The 23,584-nt window shown below is 33.4% G+C and overlaps 1 protein-coding gene and 1 long non-coding RNA gene across 20 annotated transcripts; one reads left to right on the top strand and one right to left on the bottom strand.

Annotated features, from left to right (window-relative positions):
- Positions 1 to 1,995: 1,995 nt before the first annotated feature.
- On the top strand, positions 1,996 to 21,615 carry LOC131595667 (transcriptional corepressor LEUNIG_HOMOLOG-like). 6 transcript variants are annotated; one of them, XM_058868092.1, is made up of 17 exons: positions 1,996 to 2,590; positions 2,721 to 2,818; positions 3,053 to 3,162; positions 3,294 to 3,571; positions 3,664 to 3,718; positions 3,872 to 3,983; positions 4,258 to 4,307; positions 4,383 to 4,655; positions 5,153 to 5,230; positions 9,986 to 10,213; positions 10,495 to 10,636; positions 11,515 to 11,624; positions 19,409 to 19,558; positions 20,065 to 20,220; positions 20,310 to 20,426; positions 20,544 to 20,741; positions 21,079 to 21,615. In XM_058868092.1, the coding sequence occupies exons 1-17, from the start codon at positions 2,559 to 2,561 to the stop codon at positions 21,220 to 21,222; spliced, it is 2,331 nt and encodes a 776-aa protein (XP_058724075.1). In that variant the 5' UTR covers positions 1,996 to 2,558; the 3' UTR covers positions 21,223 to 21,615. The 6 variants fall into 6 exon arrangements, with proteins under 6 accessions (XP_058724075.1, XP_058724074.1, XP_058724071.1 ...); XM_058868091.1 differs by having other exon boundaries at positions 3,869 to 3,983; XM_058868088.1 differs by having other exon boundaries at positions 3,664 to 3,739.
- On the bottom strand, positions 14,925 to 18,794 carry LOC131595668 (uncharacterized). Of its 14 annotated transcripts, none has more exons than XR_009281991.1 (8): positions 18,347 to 18,794; positions 18,015 to 18,176; positions 17,612 to 17,916; positions 17,174 to 17,397; positions 16,688 to 17,094; positions 16,149 to 16,598; positions 16,014 to 16,068; positions 14,925 to 15,901 (listed from the first exon to the last, which is right to left on the bottom strand). It is a non-coding gene; the product is annotated as an uncharacterized LOC131595668 (long non-coding RNA). The 14 variants fall into 14 exon arrangements; XR_009281993.1 differs by lacking the exon at positions 18,347 to 18,794 and adding an exon at positions 17,398 to 17,501 and having other exon boundaries at positions 17,174 to 17,311; positions 18,015 to 18,297; XR_009281998.1 differs by lacking the exon at positions 18,347 to 18,794 and adding an exon at positions 17,398 to 17,501 and having other exon boundaries at positions 17,196 to 17,311; positions 18,015 to 18,297.
- Positions 21,616 to 23,584: the final 1,969 nt, after the last annotated feature.

The following is a 23,584-nucleotide window of genomic DNA, read 5'->3' as shown; positions in this document are numbered from 1 at the left end:
AATGTGAAACAATAATTAAATTAATCATTTTGGTGGTGAGTTGTGTTGTTGTGAAATAATTATATGATGTGTATATAATTGTGATTGTTTGTTTAGAGGTGTGTAGTTCATAAATGGAGACTACTGTGTATGCTTAATTGTAGGTCGTTTATGGTTAGAAGTGGAACCCTAGTTGTTGTTGTTGTTGTTGCATTGTTTGTATGTCATGCATTATACTTGTTAGTGTTTTGAAAGAGGCGTGTTACAGGTTCAAAAGTTTGGACCAATACATGTCCGGGGTTCAAAAGTGGGCCCCCGATTCCAACGCAGAACCATTGTTTAATGAGAAATATCAATAACAAACCTCTGATGTCTAATTGGTACCACATGCATTGAGTCGAGTTGTGAGTCACATTGCATACATAAAGAGTATGTGAAATTGATCATACTTATGTGTTGTCGTGTAAATGAATGTGTGTTGTTAGTTGTGTGATTTTAATCTATCCTTGCATTCTTTTACACCGTTAATATCATAAAGTATATTCTCACCCCTTTCTTGTTGTTTTTGTGTTGTTTTTGTACTATGTACATATACTTAGGAGGAGTGAGTGATGATGTGCGTTGGAGGATTGATGTGAAACTTTCTTTGTTTATTTGTTTTAACTTATCGTTTTTAGTTGGTTTAATGCTTGATATATAATATTAAGAAATAAGCATTTTATTTGTTTTTGAGTAAATCCTTGGATTGTGTTGTTTAAGTCAATATTCCTTTTTAAAATAATAGGTGAAGTCATGTTATGATTATTTGAATTACGATGCGAGTTATTAATTTTGATTAAAGAAAGTATGCTTGTTGTTTTGAGTAGCATCCTATTGTGTGACTTATTCTCTTTTAAATTAAGAGTCGGGGTTTAGGGTCGGTCTGATCAATCTTGTAAAACTGCAGGTGGGTCAAAACCACAACAAAATTGGAAAAATCAGATTGAATTGCTCAAAATCGTTCAAACTGTAGAATCAGAGCCGATTTTATAAAACTGTTCGATTCAAAGAAATACCTACCATTGGTCAATTTTAATATTATTTTATAAAGAAATTGAAAATAATTAATATGTTAGCATGAATACTTAAAATATTTTTTCTTCACAAAAGAGCAACATAGATTTCTAAGTTTTTTCTAAGTTATAACACTATGTTATAATTGTGTTTCTTTAAATGTATCATTATATTCTATAATTATGTTTATCATTTATCTCATAATATTAAGTTTGTAATGAATTTTTTAAACATTTATTTTATTAATTTGTGAACATATAATTATGTGATTTATCTATAAAATTTAACTTTATATTGTTAATTTATTTAATAAACGGTTCAATCATATGTTTAACCAGTTAAATCAAATGAACCTTGAATCGAAAATCTGTTCGATTTAACCTCCTGTTTTTAATATATTGCAATGATAAAATTTCATTTGATTTAATAACAAATGTTATTTAAGAATTTTCCACACATATTAAAAAATACAATAAAATTATTAAAAGATAGTAATTTTTTATAAAATAATCTTATTAATATGTTAGAAGAAATGTACACTTTAATTATTAAAGGAAACCTTGAAAAATATAGTAATTATCTTTACATAAAAAAGTAAAAAATATTTATTTTAAATAATTTTTTATTAATAAAATAATATTTATTTTGAAATAGATGGTAAACTATTCTTATTTTTAATTATAAGTCACTTTAAAATTAACTGTAATATATATATATATATATATATATATATATATAATTTTAAATAAAAATATTTAAATATTTATTTTTTTTTTTAAATATATTTTTTCAATGTTTGTCAAAAAAAAAATATTTTTTCAATGAACGAGAGTGCTATAAAAAATTCTTAATTTTTTCATATAAAATTAATTATACTTTTTTAATATATGAAAAAAAAATTTAAGAACAACTTATAATAAAAAAACAGAGATGGTCGACTTACTCGACACGTGTGGGTTGTTGTTAACTGTAGTACAGATCGGTAATTCTCTACTCTCTAACCTGAACTTTATCAGCTTCGGTTCGTTGCCGAGCCTGAGCTTCGGAATCTCGTTTATTCAACCTCTCCCATTGGTTCCCCTCACACTGCAGAAAAGCTCATTGAACCAGTTCAAACTCTACTCCTCAAAATCACTGTGTCACAAACCCTAATTTCCCTTCCTTTCTCATCACCTTCGATCTTATCACCGATCAAGTGTCACCTGGTGCCAAACTTGTGCAATTCACAAGAAAATCTCTGTTTTCCTGACAAGGAAATGTTATTTCATTTCCACATTTTGTGATCTCTAAAATTTATGATAACAATTCTTCTTCCTTTGTGATCGTGGGTGCATGCATCCCGTGATTCGTAATGCGGGATCTTTGATCCATCTATTTGTCGCGTTTCGAGGCTGTTAGCGCATTCTGTTGATTAGATTAAATTGATTTTCTCATTGTTTATTGTGAGATTTGATTGATCTCAATTGTTCCATATCTGGTCCAATTTCGTGCTTTGCTGTAGTTAATTTTGCTTGTGAAAGGAAACTATGGCGCAGAGTAATTGGGAAGCTGATAAGATGTAAGAGTATTAATTAATTTATGTTTGATACGAAATTAATAGTTAATTGATCTATGTAGAGAATTTCATTTAATATTTTTTGTTGTTTACTTCCAATTTCCATTATTGTTTTGTTGTCTTTTTCTGTTAGGCTTGATGTTTACATATATGATTATTTGGTGAAGAAAAAGTTGCACAATACTGCCAAGTCTTTTATGACAGAAGGGAAGGTTTCTCCTGATCCAGTAGGTGAGTGTTCGTTAAAGTAGTACCGTAGTGTTATTTTGTTTACCTGATTATTTAATTATATAAAATGATTACACTTGAGAAAACATTAGAGAAAATAACTGGAGAGAATTCCCTCCCCTCTAACTAAGACCTGTTTTATAAATAGTCTGTTGACATGTCAGCGTGTGTTGCTTGGGTGGAATATTTATAGGTTAATTATAACACAATTGATTATAGCTAACACTGAAAATGCAGCAATTGATGCTCCCGGAGGTTTTCTTTTTGAGTGGTGGTCTGTTTTCTGGGATATTTTTATTGCAAGGACAAATGAGAAACATTCTGAGAATGCTGCAGCATATTTAGAGGTACCTCCCTTCTCTTCATTTGGCTTTAATGGCGCTTGATACAAAAATGATTCACGAGCCTTCATGTAATAATTAGCCTTCCCCTAAATGATATTGTTTTTATCTGATTAAATACTCTTTCCTGTTTGCAGACTCAGCAAATTAAAGCAAAAGAGCAGCAATTGCAAATGCAGCAGTTGCAATTAATGCGTCATGCTCAGCTGCAAAGAAGGGATCCTAATCATCCTCCCATTGGAAGTCCTCTAAATGCTATCACTACAGAAGGAGTGCTAGGGCAATCTACTGCCACTGCATTGGCTGCAAAAATGTATGAGGATCGAATGAAGAACTCTAACCCTATGGATACAGAGACATCCCAACCACTTTTAGATGCTAGAATGGCCCTTTTGAAATCAACAAATCATCCTGGGTAATACTATTTTAAAATTGCATTGAACTTGAAATATATGTAGTATGTAGTCTTCTACATGTTTATGACTTTTCTGCCTTTTGCCCAAACAGTCAGATGGTTCAAGGAAATTCAGGAAATGTGACAGCAGCTTTGCAGCAAATGCAGGTTCGAACTCAGCAAATCCCTGTATGTGTTTTCCTTGCTTGGTCTTGCTTTCACTACTTTCTTTTCTTTCCTCCTTCCTTCCTTCCCTCCTTCCTTGCTTTATATGTACTCTATATTTTAAGGTGTTCAACTTCAATTTTTCCTCCTCAGCAGGATATCAAAAGCGAGGTCAACATGGGAAACATGCAGAGATCCTTACCTATGGACCCTTCTTCAATTTATGGGCAGGGTGGAATGCAGTCAAAGTCTGGAATCACAAATGCAGGTTTGAACTACTGGGGAAAAGTGAATTTAATGAATATCCGAAATTTTAATGAATTAAAATTTACAGCACTTTATATCATGTAAACCAGGCAACAAAACACGATACTTATTTATTTTGCTTGTAGGGTTTTGGGTGTTTGCATGGTTCAATTTGTCATAATGTTCTTGGAGATTTTTATTTTTATTTCATCAATTATGATTATAACAAAATCTCCACACAATTTCATCATATAATCATCTTTCTAGGTTTCAATAATTCTCTTCTCCGATTTCAGGATTAAATCAAGGAGTTGGTGGTCTCACATTAAAAGGATGGCCATTAACTGTGAGTTCTGTTATGAGCCTTAAGTTCACCTTTAGATATTCATCAATATATCTGATCTGGTTTAAATCATATTAGGGCATAGAACAAATTCGCCCGGGTTTTGGAGCTCAAGTTCAAAAGCCTCTTCTTCAGAGTGCAAATCAGTTCCAGCTTTTGCCACAACAACAACAACAGCAGCTCCTTGCACAGGCACATGCACAAGGAAATATTGGCAATTCACAAGTGTATGGAGATATGGATCCACAACGATTAAGGGGATTAGCTAGGGGAGGTTTGAATGTGAAAGACAGTCAGCCAATTGCAAATGATGGGTCAATAGGTTCTCCAATGCAACCTACTTCATCTAAGGTATCATTTATTCTATGCATCTTGCCTGGCCTCATGCTACATGAACTTGATATTTACTCTGATAGAAGGATAGTTTGCTTTATGCTTTTTGCTATCCTGAGCATTGAATGATTTGGATGTGTTTGTGGATGATCCATAGGTTATATTTTCAAATGAACAATAGTTAGGATTAGAATCTTAATTATTTAATTCTTTTAGAGTCTACTCATAACCGAATTCATAACCGAATTCTGACAGAAGGGAAGGGGAGAGAATTGGGCCAATACAAGGGAAACCCAGCCTATATTCCTAATAACAATTATCATCCCATACTTACTTGACTATTCTTTCACCGGACTACGTTCTATTTACATATTCACATCTGAATATTTAGTTCCTCTCAACATACAAATAGCCATTTTAGAATTATAATAAACACTTTATTTATTTATTTTTGGTTGAAAAACAGACACTGTATATCCATTTGTTGATATTTTTTGTTTCTAATATTTCTTAAGCAGATCAACATGCCACAGATGCAACAGTCCATCTCCCAGCAACAGCAGGATCCTTTACACCCGCAGCAACTGGGTCAGGTGTTTTTCTTTTTTTTGGTTATGTTTGTTTACAAATGAGGTGTTATTTTGACACAAAATTGAATAACAAATTCGACAAAAATTACGATGGTTAATGTAGTTCTAACACATGGTTAATTATGTTTAGTAGATGTTTAATGATAGGATCCCACACTAGAAGGTGGGTTCATAGAGACACCTTTCACATCAGTTGTCCAGGCCTATACTGTGGAAAGTTTTTGTTAAGAGAAGGACAAAATGTGAATATCCACATGGCTGACTGAGAGTGAGAAGAGGAAATGAGAAGTGAATTGTGTAAGGGAATGGTTATAAGGATTCTGAGTGGAAAGAGAAGGGTATGAAGGAGCTTAGCTCTATGGACGATAAAATCTTGTGTTTTCCTTTAATTTTCTGAAATAATACACTCTTTATCTTACATTTTTTTTTTGTTTATTTCATTTCATCTTTTCTGCATTTTATGATTCTGAGTTCAAATCAAATGGTCTGACCTGCTCGAATTGTGAAGGGATCAGCAATTCACAGAAACAGACAATCATGCCCGAACAATGGAGGCAAGATTAGAAGTACTGTGGAAAGGGATGAGTAACATCAGAATGCTGCTAATAGAAATGCAAACAAAGCAAAAGGGAAACTAGGAGATACCGTTTGTGATGTTGGTGGAAAGTAATCTGATTGAAAGAAAAAACAAGGAGAGTTCCGTTGACAAGCGAGGGACGACAGAGAATAGCATCTGCAAAGGAGAACAAAACATTGGAAGAGTTCAACCAAACTGTTTCAAAGGTGGAGAAGCTGAAGGAGAAGCAATCAAACACGAGAGAAGAGGAAAGGAGCGGCAGCCAAATTTCTATGAAAAAGAAGACAAGCGACAACAACATAAATTTCTATGGAAAAGAAGACAAACGATGACAACATTGGCTCCTCGTCACTGAGAACATCGATGTGTCTTTTGTTGTCACCCAAACCAATAAATTTGAACATGGTGGTGACAATAAAGATTCTAAAGCCACCGGATCTGGATGCTTCTGTGGACGATAGGAAATTGCGAGTTAGTCTGCCACTGTTAAAGCCATTGGAGAAAAAAGGAATCATGAGCTAGTATACAATGTAGTTATCTTTGCTGAAGGCCGCCTACTTTGTGGCCGGTTTCAAATGAAAAGGCATGTATATGTGCAACGAAGAAGGAGCCCTTTTTAGGCGAGAAGGTACCTTTCAGGACTGTTTCAGCTCTTAAAGTTTTAGAGGGGAGGCAGGGGAAAAATGGGTAGTTGGTGAGCTGCGTATCATTTTTAATCTGATGGGTAGACCCAAAATAGCTCTAGTTTGGAAAAAGAAATTACAACTTTTAAAAGAGTTAGCCACTGAAGCCAACCCAAATTGGTGATACTGATAACATATGGATTCAAGAAGAAAGGGCGCTTAGTTAGCCTAAATACAGTTCTAATTTTGCGGGCTTGCCTCGGGACAACATATATGGTTAATCTGAAGAGAACACACAAGAGATGTTCTCCTTTGCGGAAATCTCCGGTGATTACACTGTCCCCTCACAAGGCCCTACTTGAAGTTTGTGAAGCCATCCTAGCCAAAGTCCAATTGGGGAATTTGGTTGCTGAGTATATTTTGAAGACAATGAAACAAGTGGTGCAAATTATAAAAGAGAATAATGGGCATTTGTGGAGGAGTTCGTCATCGTCACATGACTCTGAGCTTGTGGAAAAACAGTGGGCAAGTATGGGTCTTTCTAAGTTCAACCTATAATCATATTTCTTAATGAACCCAGTGTTGTTATGGGCGCAGAAATGCAAAAGAAATGCCCCCCATTGCTCCCAATTCCCATGTGAGTAGCTCTGTACACCATGGTACTTGTCAAGTTATTCAATGCACGTGCTTGTAGGAAGCTCCAAATGGCTGTCCCCTCTGTGGGTCTGGTTGGTGGGTTGGAGTCACATATTTATATGAGTAATTCTTTCTTTTCGATTTACTCCAAATTTAGGGACATCGAAATTGCAAGGTTACTGTTTGCTAAAATCTTTGTGATGGATTTTAGTTCTCGGAGCATTGTGATATCAAGGTATGTTAAGAATGGTAAGGTAGTGAATGCTTGGAAGTTTCTAATAACATAAGAGTTTGTGTCGATGGAGAGGGAACTATCATGCTGACCCTCATCGGTGCATGTGGTGATCATATGGATTTGGAGTTGGGGAAGCAGTTCATGGGTGTGTTTTTAGGAATATCGGTAAACTGTAATAAGTTTATGATGCCTTCCGATCCCTTGATTGCCACGTACCATAATGATGGATATTCATATTGCATCATGGAAATCTTTGATTTTCAACTTTATAGAATGTGGTAATGCTTTTAAAGTTATGGAACAAATCTCAACTCATATTTTTGGAGTTAAGCTCACATTGATTCAAGTTTGCCTTCCAATTGTTGTGTAGTCTTGGTGAGAACTCGTGCTTCACCAACCGATCTTAGAATTGATTTGTAGATTTCCTCTTATTCACTTCAGTATATAATTGAAGTAATGATAAAATACTACAACAACAATCAAGCCTATTCCTATTAAGTGGGGTCGGCTGCATGGGTCGAATTACGCCATAATGTTTTATCCAAGACCATATCTCTATCCAATTCGTTAATCTGTAGATCTTTTTTAATAGTTTCTCTTATAGTTTTTTTAGTTCTTCCTCTACCTTTAGTTGTTTGACTCCTTTCCATCTGATTTACTTTCCTTACATCAGAATATACAGGTTTTCTCTTTACATGTTCAAACTACCTAAGTCTATTTTCTACCATCTTTTATACTATAGAGGACATGCTGAGAACAATTTGTCATTCAACAAGAGGATTTTTTTAATCAAACCTATCATTAAAAAAAAGTCAAAACAACACGCACTCTCAAACTTTTGGAAACACAGTAGCAGAAGCGATCAGAACAAACTCTAGATACTCTGTTAAGAATTGTGGTTGGACCTAACTCAATCATAGAATACCGACTTGTAAGGTGAAGATTGTCCCCACTTTTAAACACATGTTCAAACCATACATTGTTCGATGTGAGACTCTTAACACCCCCTCACTTTCAGGACTGGACATCTGGAGCGTGAATATAAATGGCGGGTGGCTCGATAGCGGAAATCGATAGCATGTGGCCCAACGAATTATGCAACAGGAGAACATATCATTTAGAAAAGTCAAAACATCACACACCCAAACTTTTGGGAACTGAATAGCAGAAGCGATCGGCAGTTCAAGGAGGATCGAAACAATCTCTAGATGTATTATGCAACAGGAGAACATATCATTTAGAAAAGTCAAAACATCACACACCCAAACTTTTGGGAACTCAATAGCAGAAGCGATCGGTAGTTCGAGGAGGATCGAAACAATCTCTAGATATCATGTTAAGAATTATGGTTGGGTCTAACTCGACCTTACAAAACCTGTTTGTAAGGTTAGGAGTGACCTCACTTTTAAACACATGTTTAGACCATATATTTGTCCGATGTGAGAATAGTAACACCCCCCTCACACTCAGAACTGGACATCTGAAGCATGAATATAAATGACAAGTGACCTGATGCAGACACTTGATAATAGGTGGCCCAATAGATTATTAAACGAGGCTCTGATACTAGTACCATGTTAAGAAATGTGGTTGGACTTAACTCAACCATACAAAACTGGCTTGTAATGTGAGGATCGTTCTAACTTATAAACACATGTTCATGCCATATATTGTCCAATGTGAGACTCTTAATAAAAACTAAGTGGAGTGTTTAGTTTGTCAAACTCACAACAGGGGGATCCTGGGACAAAAAATTTGGTCTTCCACGAGTTACATTTGTGTTAAGAGTCTATGTCCCATTGACAAGTCTGTATTTCAAAAGGGGGGCAATGATAGGATATTAGGCTCAAAGGGACAGTTTACACATCAGTTGTCCAAGCCCATATCATGGAGTTTATGTTAAGATAAATAGAGGGACAAAGTGGGAATATCCACATGACTGAGAGTGAGAAAAGGAAACAAGAAGTAAATTAAGTAAGGGAATCATGTTCTAAAGATTCTGAGTGGAGAGAGAAAGGTATGAAGTGGAATAATACAATTCGTTATAGGGATAGAACATTGGTTCTTTGAAGGCGCATTGTTCTGTGTGGACAATAGAATCTCATTAGGCGCTTCGTTCTGCTGTATACATCTTTATCTTAAATTTTTTATATTAATTTTATCTTTTTTGTATTTTATTATGATATGTTTGAATCAGTTAATGAATATAACTAGGTGTCGCAACTCATTAACCGTCCACGAAACACAATTAACTTCAACTTTCAGGCGTATATTTGAACAAAAATTATTGTTAATACATTTCATGTATATTTGAAAACCTCAAACTCATGTATTGGATGGTTATCATGATTCATGACTATGTATATTTGAACACCTGAAAATCATGGTTAAAAACATTCAAAGTTGTGGTTAATTATGTTCAATGGATGATTACTGGATTGCGAGACCTTGTTATATTTATTACCATCTAATGAATGTAATTAACCGCATATTTGAACGGCGTTAACCATCCAAATTGTTGTCAGTTTTGTTGTCAAATTTGTGTGTTAAACCATCATTTCTCTTTACAATTATACCAATCATTAATACTTTTATTTTTTGCTTTGCTAATAATATTTAAGCTAGAAGTGTCCATTTGCGTGATTTTCTCATACATTATATATGACTATTTGCATGCTATATTATAGAATAACCGAAAAAGGAAAGGGCCTACATCTTCGGGAGCTGCCAATAGTACTGGCACAGGAAATACACTTGGCCCTTCTAACTCTCAACCATCAACTCCATCCACTCATACTCCTGGTGATGGAGTTGCTATGGCAGGTAACTTGCAGAATGTTGCTGGTGTATCCAAAGGTTTGATGATGTTTGGTACTGAAGGAGCAGGCGGTCTTGCATCTTCCACAAACCAGCTGGTAAATCAACTTGCATATTTTGTAACTTGTATTGCCCAAGGGAATTATCAATGTATTTTTTCTACATATGTTGCTTACAAATAAAACATTTAATACAAAAAATGTTGGAGATGATAAAGCATTTTTTCTACATATGTTGCTTACAAATAAAACATTTAATACAAAAAATGTTTTATTCTTAGAATTTATGTTATGTTTCCCTATATTATTAACGGAATCATATTGTTTTGAAGTTAGAGATGATAGTTAATACTTTATTATTCACTTTGTTTTATTTGCAGGATGACCTGGAACCTTTTGGAGATGTTGGCTCCTTAGATGATAATGTGGAATCATTTCTCTCACAGGATGATGGTGATGGAAAGGACTTATTCGGGACATTGAAACGGAATCCTTCTGAGCATGCTACAGATGCTTCAAAAGGTAATTTTGATGTACTTGTGTGCATGTCAAAGTATAAGTGGTGTCTCATTCGTATCCAACATCGGTATGTGTTTGATAAGTTCTGATACGTATCAAAGAAGTATCCATCAATTAAACTTTATTTTAAAAAAAAAATATTGTGGCCGATGCATTTATATGTGCACGAAATACAACAGGTTCGTTGAGATATGCTCGAGATGTATTTTTATTGTGGCCGATACGTTTGGGATATGAGATGTATATTTTGTTTATAAATATCTTGGTTGCTGAGTGCTATAATACTCACTCAAGCATATTCAGAAAATTTCTTATTCCTATTTCTCACATGGCATCAGAGCCCTCACTCAAGCACATTCAGAAAATTTCTTATTCCTATTTCTCACATGGCATCAAAGCCCCTGATCCTGGGAACTCAACTTCTACAAATAGTTCTTGAAAAAATCTGACTGGCCATTTTTTTGCTGTCAATAACCTCAAATCTTGACTGGGCTACATTCTGTCAAATTTTAAAGTTAAACGCTATCTATACTTTTCCAGCAGCTGTTTTACTACATAATAGAACTTCCGTAATGCAGACACATGGTTTTACCTAAATGTCTCTTTCTCGTATTTCTTACTATCCTTTTCATCACCCGCGTTGTTTCATCATTTGTTTTGACAATCATTTTTAAATAATGTGAATGTTTCTTTATTATCCTTTTTAGTTATGTTTATAAACCCCACACTTATATATTTAATATTAAATTTTTATTGAAGTATCTTGTCCGAATCATGCCTTGAATTTTAAAATTGTCCCGTATATCCGTATCGTATTCAGTATCCAGGTTCCATGTGTATAAGTTTTTATTATTTATATCGACTGTATTGGTTCATTTCAGGCTTTTCCTTCAATGAAGTTGGTTCTGTACGCAAAAGCAATGGAAAAGTTGTTTGCTGTCATTTCTCTTCAGATGGGAAATTATTAGCCAGTGCTGGACATGACAAGAAGGTAAAATGAATTTAATTCTTCAGTTTACTGCTTTAAAGGGGATATCAGAATTACCAAATAGTTATAACACATTTTAGAATAAAAAGAAATACTTCCCATTGAATTCTAAATTAAAGATCTAAAATTGGTTTCCTTTTTTTTGTTTTGTTTTTTATATATTAAATCTGATTATTGTCTGCTCCTATTAGGGGATGCATCCTTTTATTGTCGTTTGCTTAACTTTATGTTTTGCTCCTATTAGGCATTTGTGTTTAGTGTGATTTGGTTGTACTGCTGGGTATATGATTCCACCTTAACAAGCATGGGTAGAATTTAACAAGACGAATCAGCATTAATTAGTTAAGACAGTAGATCATGCTTAGGTAACTAATGGTCAAAACCCTAAGTATCTAATGTCTGTCACAATCTGGTCCCATATGCTAAGTTTCTAGAGGTAATTCTCGCAAAAGAAGCTAATAGGGGATAGCTCATGGATAATTTATGTATAATTTCCCCTCACTCTCACACAATGCATTTTAGCCATGCCTCTGTTGTGATATTAAGAATCAACTTTCTAGAATGCATTATTGCTAGGTCAAGGTTGATTGATGGTTGTTTTGTACTATAAAACTGAGCATTAGTTAGAGGATTATTATACTGAGTTCCAAAAACTTATCTTCTCGTCAAAAATATCATGTCAAGTGTTTTTCTTAATTTCTGCTCAAGTTTCTATATAATGTAAGAATTTCATGCCATAAATAAGATGTGCTATACTGTCAATAAAAAAAGAATATATCTTTTTGCAAGCATTTTGTGGTCTTATGCTGCTATTGATTCTTTTGTTCTGCTAGTTTAAATCCATAATGACGAGGACTTTGAAAGGAAAAAAAGAGAAATAATGTATCCAATGGATTACATGAAGTTGTGGAACTGTGGGCTTGAGTAATAATTTATGCCGATAATGAACCTTAGATGAAGAACCTTTCCTTTTTATTAGATTGGTAGTCTTAGAATTTGGGTCCAGGCTTACTCAACTATACAAAACCAGTTTGTAGGTGATCAGGCTTGTCCGGAAATTTGGTTTATTGTTCACTGCGCTTTACTTAAACGTGTGTATCATTGCAGCAAGCTTATGCCCCGGAAAACAGACCTCTTGCCTTTTCCTGTCTTCTTGATGAGGTCAGGGTGTCCTAGGATTATCCCGCCTTTCCATCTTAGTAAAGTCGGAAAGATGAGACGTCCGACTTACTAGTGAAACTCTACTTATCATTCTTCACTCTTGCAAGGGCTATACCCTTAGCCAAGAGATTGACTAATAATGTCATGGAATCAAGTGATTCCGGCGGACTCTGATGAGATCACATATAAACATATTTTCAAGTTATATATTGTTTGATGTAAGACTCTTAAAATACACCCTCTGGCCTAACACTGCTGGGAAATTTGGAGGCCAATCATACCACAAGACATATAGTGTAAATATTTTGGGTCCATAATACAAAATGATTGAGAAATAAAAGATGTAAATCATTGAATTCAAGCTGGATGGTCGAAAAGGAGGAGGGCCTCAGGGGTTTTATGTAACACAAGTACCGCTCAAGCTGAAGTTTTTTTTTTTTATCAGACAATGGTAAGACTTGCTATGGGACAAAATGTTGGGTGGTTAAGAATCAACATGAAACTATAATAAGTGTAGCAGAGATGCAAACATTGTGTTGGATGTGTAGTAAGACTAGACGAGATAAGATTAACAATGCCATATTCGAGAAATTGTTGGGATACCACCTATAGTAAAAAAGGTGGTGGAAAATAAGTTTAGGTGATTTGGGCATGTAGAAAAAAGATATGTAGATTCTGTTGTAAAGAGAGTAGGTCAGATGGAAAAGAGTGGAATAACTAGAGGGAGAGGAGGACATAAAAAACCTATAAGAAAAACTAAGAAAGATCTCAAGATTAAAGAATTGGAAAAAAGCTTGGTTGTTTTTGTGTAGGTATGGAAAGAAGGACCACCCATTTCGTATTTTATTATTATAGAAAAGAAATATTTTAGGAGAATATTATTATAGTAGTAACTAGTGGGAAACCCGTGCGTCCGCACGGGTTCTGGTGTCGGTTTGTGTATCGTTTTGTCTAAGAATAAAAAATGTAAATAAAATTAGAATCCATTAAAAAAATAGAATAGGTTAATGAATTTGTTTTAAGTTTTAAAAGTGGGTTATTAGTAAATATAACAACGCAAAAAACATGGGTTGATATTAAAAATTTGTAGAAATAAAAATAATAGGATGAGTTTTTAAATATTGTGTTATAAATATTTAAAGAGAGAAAATAAATAATAATAATTTGTATGTAGTCAAAATTAGTAGAGCCTATATGTCAAAACCTGGAAAAAAAATGAAATACAAAAAGGGCAATAAATAAATGAATAATAGAGTTTATATTAAAAATAAATAAATAAATATTATTTATGTTTAGGTATCATTATTAAAAATATCTGGATCAATAATAAATTTTCGTATATAAAAATATTTAGATCAATAACAGATTTTTTCCGTATACCATTTTTGAATCAAAATTTTGTGGATCATAAATACCATTTCCGTATATAAAAATATTTAAAGCAAAAATAGATTTTGTTCCCTGTATACAAATATTATTTATGTTTATGTATCATTTACAAAAATAACTGTATCAATAGTAAATTTTCGTATATAAAAATATTTAGATTAATAATAGATTATATCCCGGATATCATTTTTGGATCGTAAATATTTGGATTATAAATTACATCTTTGGTATATAAAAATACATCTTTGCGCATTGTGGTTGAGGGAAATAAAAGATGACAGAGAAAAATAAATTTTGAGGGGAGAGGTTAATATAATAATAAAAGATGTTTGAAAAATAAAAATATTTTGTTAACAGTTTGGGCCTAAGGATTGATTAAAAAAAGTAAGTTAATAGGATGATATAATAGTTTGGGCATTACATGGTAATCCCAAAGGGAGCTGATAAGTTAATTTTTTAATTTTGTTCCTTGAGTTAATTTTGCAAACTATTGACATTTTACAATTTATGGTTAGTATCATCAAAGCGACTCAAAAAATTGCAACAACGATTTTGTACTAACATAAATTTAATAACCAACCTTGTGACTATGTAAAGTCACATTTTTCATTCTTATAACTGTCAACAGTAGTACTTAGTTAGCTATGCCCAAAATGAACATTACATCCAAAATAAGTTATGCCATGTTGGTCTTACTTATTCTAGTTTTATCACATTAATACATAACATAAATGAAGCATAGAGTCTCCTCAATAATTGAAAACATTTAAGATTTTTTGGATAGAAAAGTTAGACATGAAGAAATGAAATCCCTTGTGGGATGTACCCTTTTTTACATCATTTTGAGTCCCCCTTAAAATATATCAGTCTTTGTTAAAGTCTTGTCTTAGAATAATAATGAGTATAGTTGTAAGATAAAATAAAAAAGCTCTTTTTATTATTTTAATTTATTTATAGTTCTTTTTTATTTTAATATATTCTCTTTTTATTTTTGCTGTTAGAAAATAAAGATATTATTCTTCTGATCTTCTTAAACCAATCCTTTGTTAAAGCCATTTCCATCACTACCAAGCCCAATCCTTTGTTACAGCCATTTCCACCACTGCCAAGCTTTGAGTATAAATGTTAAAGTAGAAACTTGAATGCAAAGTCAAACATCCATTTATAGTACCTCTTCCTTCATAAAAGTCAAAACACAGTGAAGAGATTACACATTTAAAGCTACTGGCAATGCCAAAGAACAGATCAATCCCTGTAAAGATTGGAAAGTTGATACTAATAAAGTTATACCCATGCCAGTGATGACTAAAGAAGAGATTATAGATTTCAACACTTCTTAACCAACCATTTCAATCACAACACAACTTAATAATATTACATATACATCCTCTCCCTCAATGAAGGCATTCTACAGAAGCTGATACTGAAAATGAAATGGAAGAGGCCAAGATATTCACCATAAAAACACGAAATCTAGTCAACACATGCAAGCAAAACTAAAGCTAGTCTCCATCCTTTTATGAAAACAACCACAAAGCCACCAAAATTTGATGTAGCAAGTTGAGTAAACTTGCCAATCTTTTCTCCCGTTGCATGTTGAATGAGAATTGTTTCACCAGACATTCTACCAATTACTTCTCCTGTGTTTATTTCAGTGTCGAAAAACGCAATATCCTGTTTCAATATTGTTTTCAAGTACAAACTACGAATCCTCGCAACTTGTCTTTCTCCTGTCACCATCCAACACGATATCTATCTTCAATACATACCGCAATTTAAAACCATCGATTAATAGTACCAATGAATAATAAGAGAAGGGCAAGTGTCAAAGTATGGTCTTACGTAGGAAAGATACGATTCCGGTCCCAACAGCGAGGTAAACAAACAACAATGAAGCCTGAAATTTCATTAAGTGCATTAGTATTTGCCATCAAAATATGTATATTAAAAAACAGTTAAAGGGTAAAAAGAAAATACCTTAGAAACTTCCTTGAGAGTATGGTGTGGATCACTATTACCAAAGGCGTTGATGATTCTGTCAGATAAAGGGTTCTACCTGGCTCTGTGTCTTGAAAGAACAACATAAATGGCACGATTTTTACTCAAGGATCGAGAAGAATTAAAAATCACTTTATACTTACTGCATCTTCTCCGGAGATCACGCATTCCTTTTCGGTTCCTCCGGAAACAACTCCACCTTCAATAACAGCTGGAGTGTTTTCATCTATGCTTTTTCTTTTCCTCAATTTGGACTTGTGAGTTGGTAAAGCATCAATGCATTTGAAGGTTGCACCTCTGGTTTGTGCCATATCCTCATTGACCCCATGAGTGGAAATTATACAGGGAAGACAGCAGTAGATTGTTAAGCATAGAATGAAGGGTAATGCGTAATCTATTCAGCTAAAAGTAAGAAACACTACACATAACCTGTCAAAGCAAAAGGAAGCAAATTTAATATGCAGGGTCTGAAAAAAACATAATATTAAATGTTAGAGGTTCTTACAGGATATACATACCGGTATAAGTTTGGAGATCCAAATATCCATATGTTTCCAATAATAAACCATGATGCAAAAAATAAATCTACAAATATTGCTTTTCCTCGCCATCAATTTCACTGCCGCCACAGCTCTCTGAAGAAATACCCATATAGCCGAAATGATGTATAGATTTTTCACATCTCATAATAGTTAAATATTCCTGATAATCCCAATGGTCTAAGAAGGAGAGGTTTACGTATAGAAGAGAAATAAAATCGATGATAGGGTAGTAGTTATTATGAGGACTAACTCCAGTCGTGATGTGACGGAAGGAGGATGTGTTAGTACCTATAATAACGTCCGCATATCACCATCTTCCTTCATTTTTCAAAAACTTGTAGACTTCAACTCCCTTCCATCACCTTCATTAAACTTTCAAATATCTGCAAAATCAAAACCAAACAACCTTCATATTCTCGAAAAATTCATTAAAACAGAACCGATACAGATTAAACAACACACCTCAATAACATTAATTAGCAACCTGCAACATCACCGTTCACGACAATCGCAAAAACAGAGCTTCATACAAACTTATTCATCTTTCCGTGACTTTTTGAAAAGATCGATACACCGACCAACAGCTCAACAACAACGATTCTGCACACAACAATTCTGATTCATCCAGACGGTTTGCTCGCATAGAGTAGAGACAAAGAGAATTGAAAGAGAGAGCGAATATGTACCTGATAAATATCACAGGAAAAAACGTCATCTCCGAACATGTGAAGAACTCAGCATGTCAAGGATATAGTTGATTCAATTTGGATTCTATGCAGTCACATAAACTCTAAATTGTATTCAAAGTAAATATAGTAAAAACAGTTTAAGAGACTTTTTAAGAGACTTTTCCTACAAATCCAAATAACCATTAAACTAAAAACAGTTTACACCCTTCACCTTCACAAGATTTCACCTTCACCTTCCATGAACCTTTAAGAATCCAGTAGAAAATTTCTTATCGTTCCTTGTCGCCGATGGTAGTGTGACTCATGTATTATTCTGGTTTGAATGATCCTTTTCGCACTGCAACAGATTTTAATTCGAATATCGATATCATCCCGTGCTCTACTGCTCTCAAACCTGACCGGGTCTTTCAAACCTCAGACCATGAAACGCAGCAACGACAACCACTGTGTCATTCCTGCTTTTCATCAAACATATGGAGGGCAAGCTCAGACATGCCTTAAATCGGGAAACTGAAACTGAACATTTTCAATATCAAACAATATTCAAGGTAATCAACATGACATCAACCAACGAAAAAAACCCACATTATAAAAGGTCTAATCTATGCACTAACCTTTGAGTTGCCCATACCTCAGACACCATTGTTCACCCGAAATCAGCCACAGAGAAACAAACAATGAAACCCTAAGATTTTCATTCTTCATTTTCCAGAAACCCTTCTCAAATTGTTACCGTCATTTTCCAAATACATAGCCACAGAGATCATAATGAAACCCTAAATGTTATCGTCATTTTCCAAATACATAAAATCCTTTAGAAATTTTTGTAGAAGAAGAAAAAAAGACAACAGATCCGTAGATCCAAAAACACAAAGAACATCAAAACCCTCTTCATCACCACTTAGTAACAACAAAAAATCCCAGATCTGAAGAAGAAGATGATCACCTTATGTTCAGATAACCGCACCGTCGGCGAAGCTTCCCTCTTCCGCGTGAGTCAACACCACCAAACCTGAAACAACAAACACCAAATCAAAATCAAAATCGAACATGTCTGAAACTCAATAATAACAATGAAGAAGGAGATGGAGAAGGAAGAAGAAGATGAAGGAGGAAGACGAATAGGGAGAAGACGAAGAGAGGGAAGAGAGAAGAAAGAAGAGAAAGAGAGGGAAGAGAGAGAAGACGAATAGGGAGAAGAGGAAGAGAGGGAAGAGAGGGAACATTTCTTCTCTACAACATTTGTACTGATGAAAATTTTATGGTTCAATTACATTACAATGCAAATTGGATATTGTACATATGTGGCCCAATGGTAACACAAACAGACCAAACCATTAGTTTCAATGTAGCCAAATTCTGAATTTAGTTACAAAAAGTAATTTTTAGACACATTTTGCCCCCAAAACAATTAGGTGTAATTTTTTAACCAAAGGGCATATTAGTATTAACCAGGTACTTGTATTTTCTTATTTTATAGATAAAAAAAGATCAATTATAGAAAATAAACAAATAGGAAAATTATACGGTTACTCCAACACTCCTCTCACGAGTTGCTGCATAGAAGAACTCTTGTATATTTTATTCTTTAGCAATAGTAGTAATAAATAGAGAGATTACATCTTAATATAGAAAAGGAATATTCTAGGAAAATATTCTAAAAAAAGAAAATTCTAGGAGAGTATTATTATAATCAAAAGGACTAAATAGAGAAAATGAATGAATAGTTATACTGTTACTCCAACAAATTGCTTAGTAGGCAGGCATGCTTTAATTTAGTATTCATTGGATGTTGGCATGTTTTTCTTGTTTATATCAAAATTTTACTTCTGGTATTAGTAGGGTATGGGGATAAAAGTTGGAATGAAGGATTTATTGGTCAGTTTTCAATACTATTTTAAATTTGTAAACATATACACAAATTTTTCACTTTCATTTTTACCCTTCTTAAGAAACTGACCCTTATTGTGTCAAAGAAACAGATGCTTATCCTATCCCTTTTCATTAGGTTGTTCTATGGAACATGGAGACACTGCAAACACAGAGCACACCAGAGGAACACACTGCTATTATTACTGATGTTCGCTTCAGACCAAATTCAACTCAGCTGGCAACATCTTCCTTTGATACAACTGTGCGACTTTGGGATGCTGCAGATGTAATTTTTTTTATTTTAATTGATTCTCTTTTGAGTGTTAGATTTTGCCATTCCTTGTCTTTCCTGAGTATATGGGATTATGCTATGCTTTCTTTCTAATTGAATGCAATTTTCTCTTCCCCATGCAGATTATTATTTGTTTACTGTTAGTATGCTTGGGTTATGTTGTGAGTGGGAATAAATGTTCAACCTCCTTATCACTCCACTCCTTAACTCTTTGCTCCCAACCACCAAACCAACCTTATATTTCTTTTACTGTTGGAAATGAAAGTCATTATATCTAGGTGCTGTGTCTTGGTAGGTTTAGTGTAAAGTGTGAAAACTAAATATTATATATTTCGGTATAAATAATGTACCGGCCCTAATCTTTTTATATAGACTATTCTAACTTAATGGGCTTGACTAATGGACTAAAGGTCCGAATACTGATACTACTAACAATAGTATCTATTTAAAATGTTGGTTTGCTTAAAGCTAGGACTAACCTTTGGCTATTACTTTTGCAGCCAAACTTTTCCTTGCAGGCATATAGTGGTCATTCTTCTCATGTTGCATCCCTTGATTTCCACCCTAAGAAAAACGACGTTTTCTGTTCCTGTGATGATAACAGTGAGATTCGCCTCTGGAATATTAATCAATATTCTTGTACTCGCGCCTTTAAGGTCATGTGCGAAACTTATTTGATTTTACTCATAAATGTGATGGATTTGGCATATTCTCTCTTCTGAAACTGGTTAAATTTATCAAGCAGGGGGGATCTACACAGGTGAGGTTTCAGCCAAGGAGTGGACACCTTCTGGCTGCAGCATCTGGCAATGTTGTTTCTCTCTTTGATGTTGAGACTGACAGGAAAATGCACTCATTACAGGTGTAAACAAGGACACCGAATTTCAATAAATTTAACGATAAAATACAAATTCCAATCTTGCTTTTTATTATATTATCCTTTAAAATTTATTTATATTTTGAATTTACGTATTTCTAGGGACACTCTGCGGATGTACATTGTATATGCTGGGACACAAATGGAGATTATTTGGCATCTGTGAGTCAAGAATCTGTCAAAGTCTGGTCACTTGCCTCAGGGGATTGCATTCATGAACTTAATTCCAGTGGAAACATCTTTCACTCCTGTGTTTTTCATCCAAGCTACTCCAACCTCTTGGTTATTGGTGGATACCAGGTATGTTTGTACATATTGTTACAGAGTTTACTACTATATTTTTCAGGTTTATTCCTGAACTAGTCTTTACTAACTGTTTATACAGTGACTCTTTTCTGAAGATTACTGTTATTAATGATGTCAATAAGTGTCTCAGTTATATTAGTTAGTTTAATTCAGTTACATATATATACACGCGGGTATAGAATTAAAAAAAAAAAAATATATTTAATTTTCCCCCTGAAACATAGTTTTTGTTAAATATATTGGCTAACAAGCTGGTAACATGTTTTTGCAGATATTACGTAGTTTCTTAAAAAATTTGTTTTCATTTGTTTCATTAATTAATGGTTTGCAGTCATTGGAGCTATGGTTAATGGCCGAAAATAAATGTATGACCATACCAGCTCATGAGGGTGTAATATCAGCTCTAGCACAATCACCAGTGACAGGGATGGTTGCTTCTGCCAGTCATGACAAGTCTGTAAAGTTATGGAAATAAAAAGGATAATTCTGTGGTTTCAAAAGAGCCATATAATGTGTTATAGATCAGTTACATTCTGATGGGCAGTACCTGTCCGATTAAAGAACAGCGTTGAAGAAGTAAAAGATAGATTTGCATTGGAGAGAAGAATCCCTCACCTCCCTTCTTCATGCTCTTCCATCATCTACTCTGAGGGGCTTTGTGTATTTTCTCTGTTCACTGTTAATGTAACTAATTTATTTCTCCTCTGCCTGCTTTTTTTAAGCAAATTAAGTTAAAATTCTTTTGCAAGTTCTTTTTTATTTTTTTACTATTAGAAGATAGTGTCAACCAATCAGCTATCATATATAAATTATTTGAATAAGTCATTTGTGTAATCTTTAATTCTTTTATGTTAAGAGTTGGAAAACTTTTTTTTGTGAGTAATTTACTTTACGTTTCTTATATTTTCCTTAGGGTATGTTTGGATATCATGAAATGAACGGAGCAGAATGGAATGGAGCGGAATGGGATGGAGCGGAGTGGAACGGAGCGGAACGAATATACCATTCCATTGTTTGGAAATTTTAGAACGGAATAAGACAAATTATTCATTCCGCCCAAATCGGAGGGGAAGGAATATGGTGGTAAGTGATGGAATAGAATGGAATTCATACCACTCCTTTCCGCTCCGCTCCATCTGTTTTTAAATTATCCAAACAACGGAATATCATTTTATTCCATTCCGCTCCGCTCCATCAGATTCCATCAATCCAAACAAAGCCTTAGACTGGGTTTGGACAAGGTAATTGAGAAATTTTAAGGAATTCAAAATTCTAAGAGCATCTCTAGTAGTGTTATTCATTTTTGAGTTCTTTGTGAGACCTGTTAAACTACGTCAATCCATCTAATTTTCATTTCAATAGTACAACTCTGAAAAATTCATTTTGAATTCCACAATTTTAACATATATAACTACCCATTAATAAAAAGGATTATTTTATTGTTACTTTTCATCAAAACAACGTTGATCCTAAAGCAACCGTAGCTGGATGCAACCGAAATTGGCTTTTGGATTGTGCCATGCTAGAGCAATGCATTAAAGAATTGTCGTTAGAGACACTGTAGGTAATTTAAATGATTCAATTGAAATTCATTCATTTTTAAATATATTTGTTTGAATGAAATATTAAAATGATGCATTGTCAAATTTTTGAGATTATTTTTATAAATTTTACAATTTTTGAATTAAATGTAATAAATAAAAAATAGCGACCAATTTGTAATTTTTGAAAATTTGAAAGGGCTAATTTGTAAATTTTGAAAATTATTAAGGATTTATTTGTAATTTTTAGAAATTTTTGTGGAAGAATTTGAAATTTTTATATACGAGGACCATCTTTCAAATTTTGAAAAATTAAAAATAAATAATTTAACATCTGTTTTATAGAGTGAATGAGCAATTTCAAATTTTTTACTTTTTGATATCATTTGAAATTCTCTAAATTTAACTTGAATAAAATATATCATAAATTTATATCATTTTAATAGTGCTCTATATTTTTTTATCAAAACAATGGTTTTGGTAAAGTATTTTTAATTCCTTTAAAAAATTACTTTTCCTCAATAAAATGATTTATCCAAACACATTTTTATTGAATTTTGCTGTATGATATTTGTATCAAATTTAGAGATTTTATTATTCATTGTCATACATTATGTAAATTGTAAGTATATTTTACTTCCAAATTTCAGGGAATTGCTTCTTCCACCGTAAGTGGTGGAGAAGTACTTTAAGAATGTGTTTGAATAAAATATTTTAATTAAAAAAAATTGAAAAAATTGAAAATGACTTGACCAAGATTTATTGTTTGAATAAAAAATATAGATAACTGTTAAAAGGGTTAAATATACAATACCCTTGTAATATAGGCGGAATTTGCTTTATCCCTTTATAAAATTTTTTTAGATCACCCCCTTAAAATGGTAAAATTTATGTTTTTTGTCTCCTAAGTATACAAGTTACCCCTGTAATATATTTTTTTATTTACCCTCCAAAATCAGTGTTTTATTTGTACGCTTAAGGGGGAATCAAAACATAAATTATTATAGGGGGTAATCAAAAAAAATATATTGCAGGAGATAAAGCGAAAATCGCCTACATTACATGGGTAAAGTGGTATTAACCCTTGTTAAGATGATGTAAATTTATAAAATATTTTATTCAAATTAAAATTTAAGAAATTTCAAATGATATCAAAAAATAAAAAATTTGAAATTTGAATTTTTTTTTTGGATTCCTCACTTTTAATGTTAAAATTTCGTGTCTTTGACCTCTCAGTTGACCAAATGGTATGAACTCTTCATTTTTGCTTACGTGACATGTCCACGTGAATTTTCT

The sequence above is a fragment of the Vicia villosa genome, linkage group LG4 (assembly GCF_029867415.1).
Source record: "Vicia villosa cultivar HV-30 ecotype Madison, WI linkage group LG4, Vvil1.0, whole genome shotgun sequence".
Lineage (NCBI taxonomy): Eukaryota > Viridiplantae > Streptophyta > Magnoliopsida > Fabales > Fabaceae > Vicia > Vicia villosa.
The sequence above is the reverse complement of the archived record's forward strand: the minus strand, read 5'-3'. Positions and strand labels throughout refer to the sequence as shown.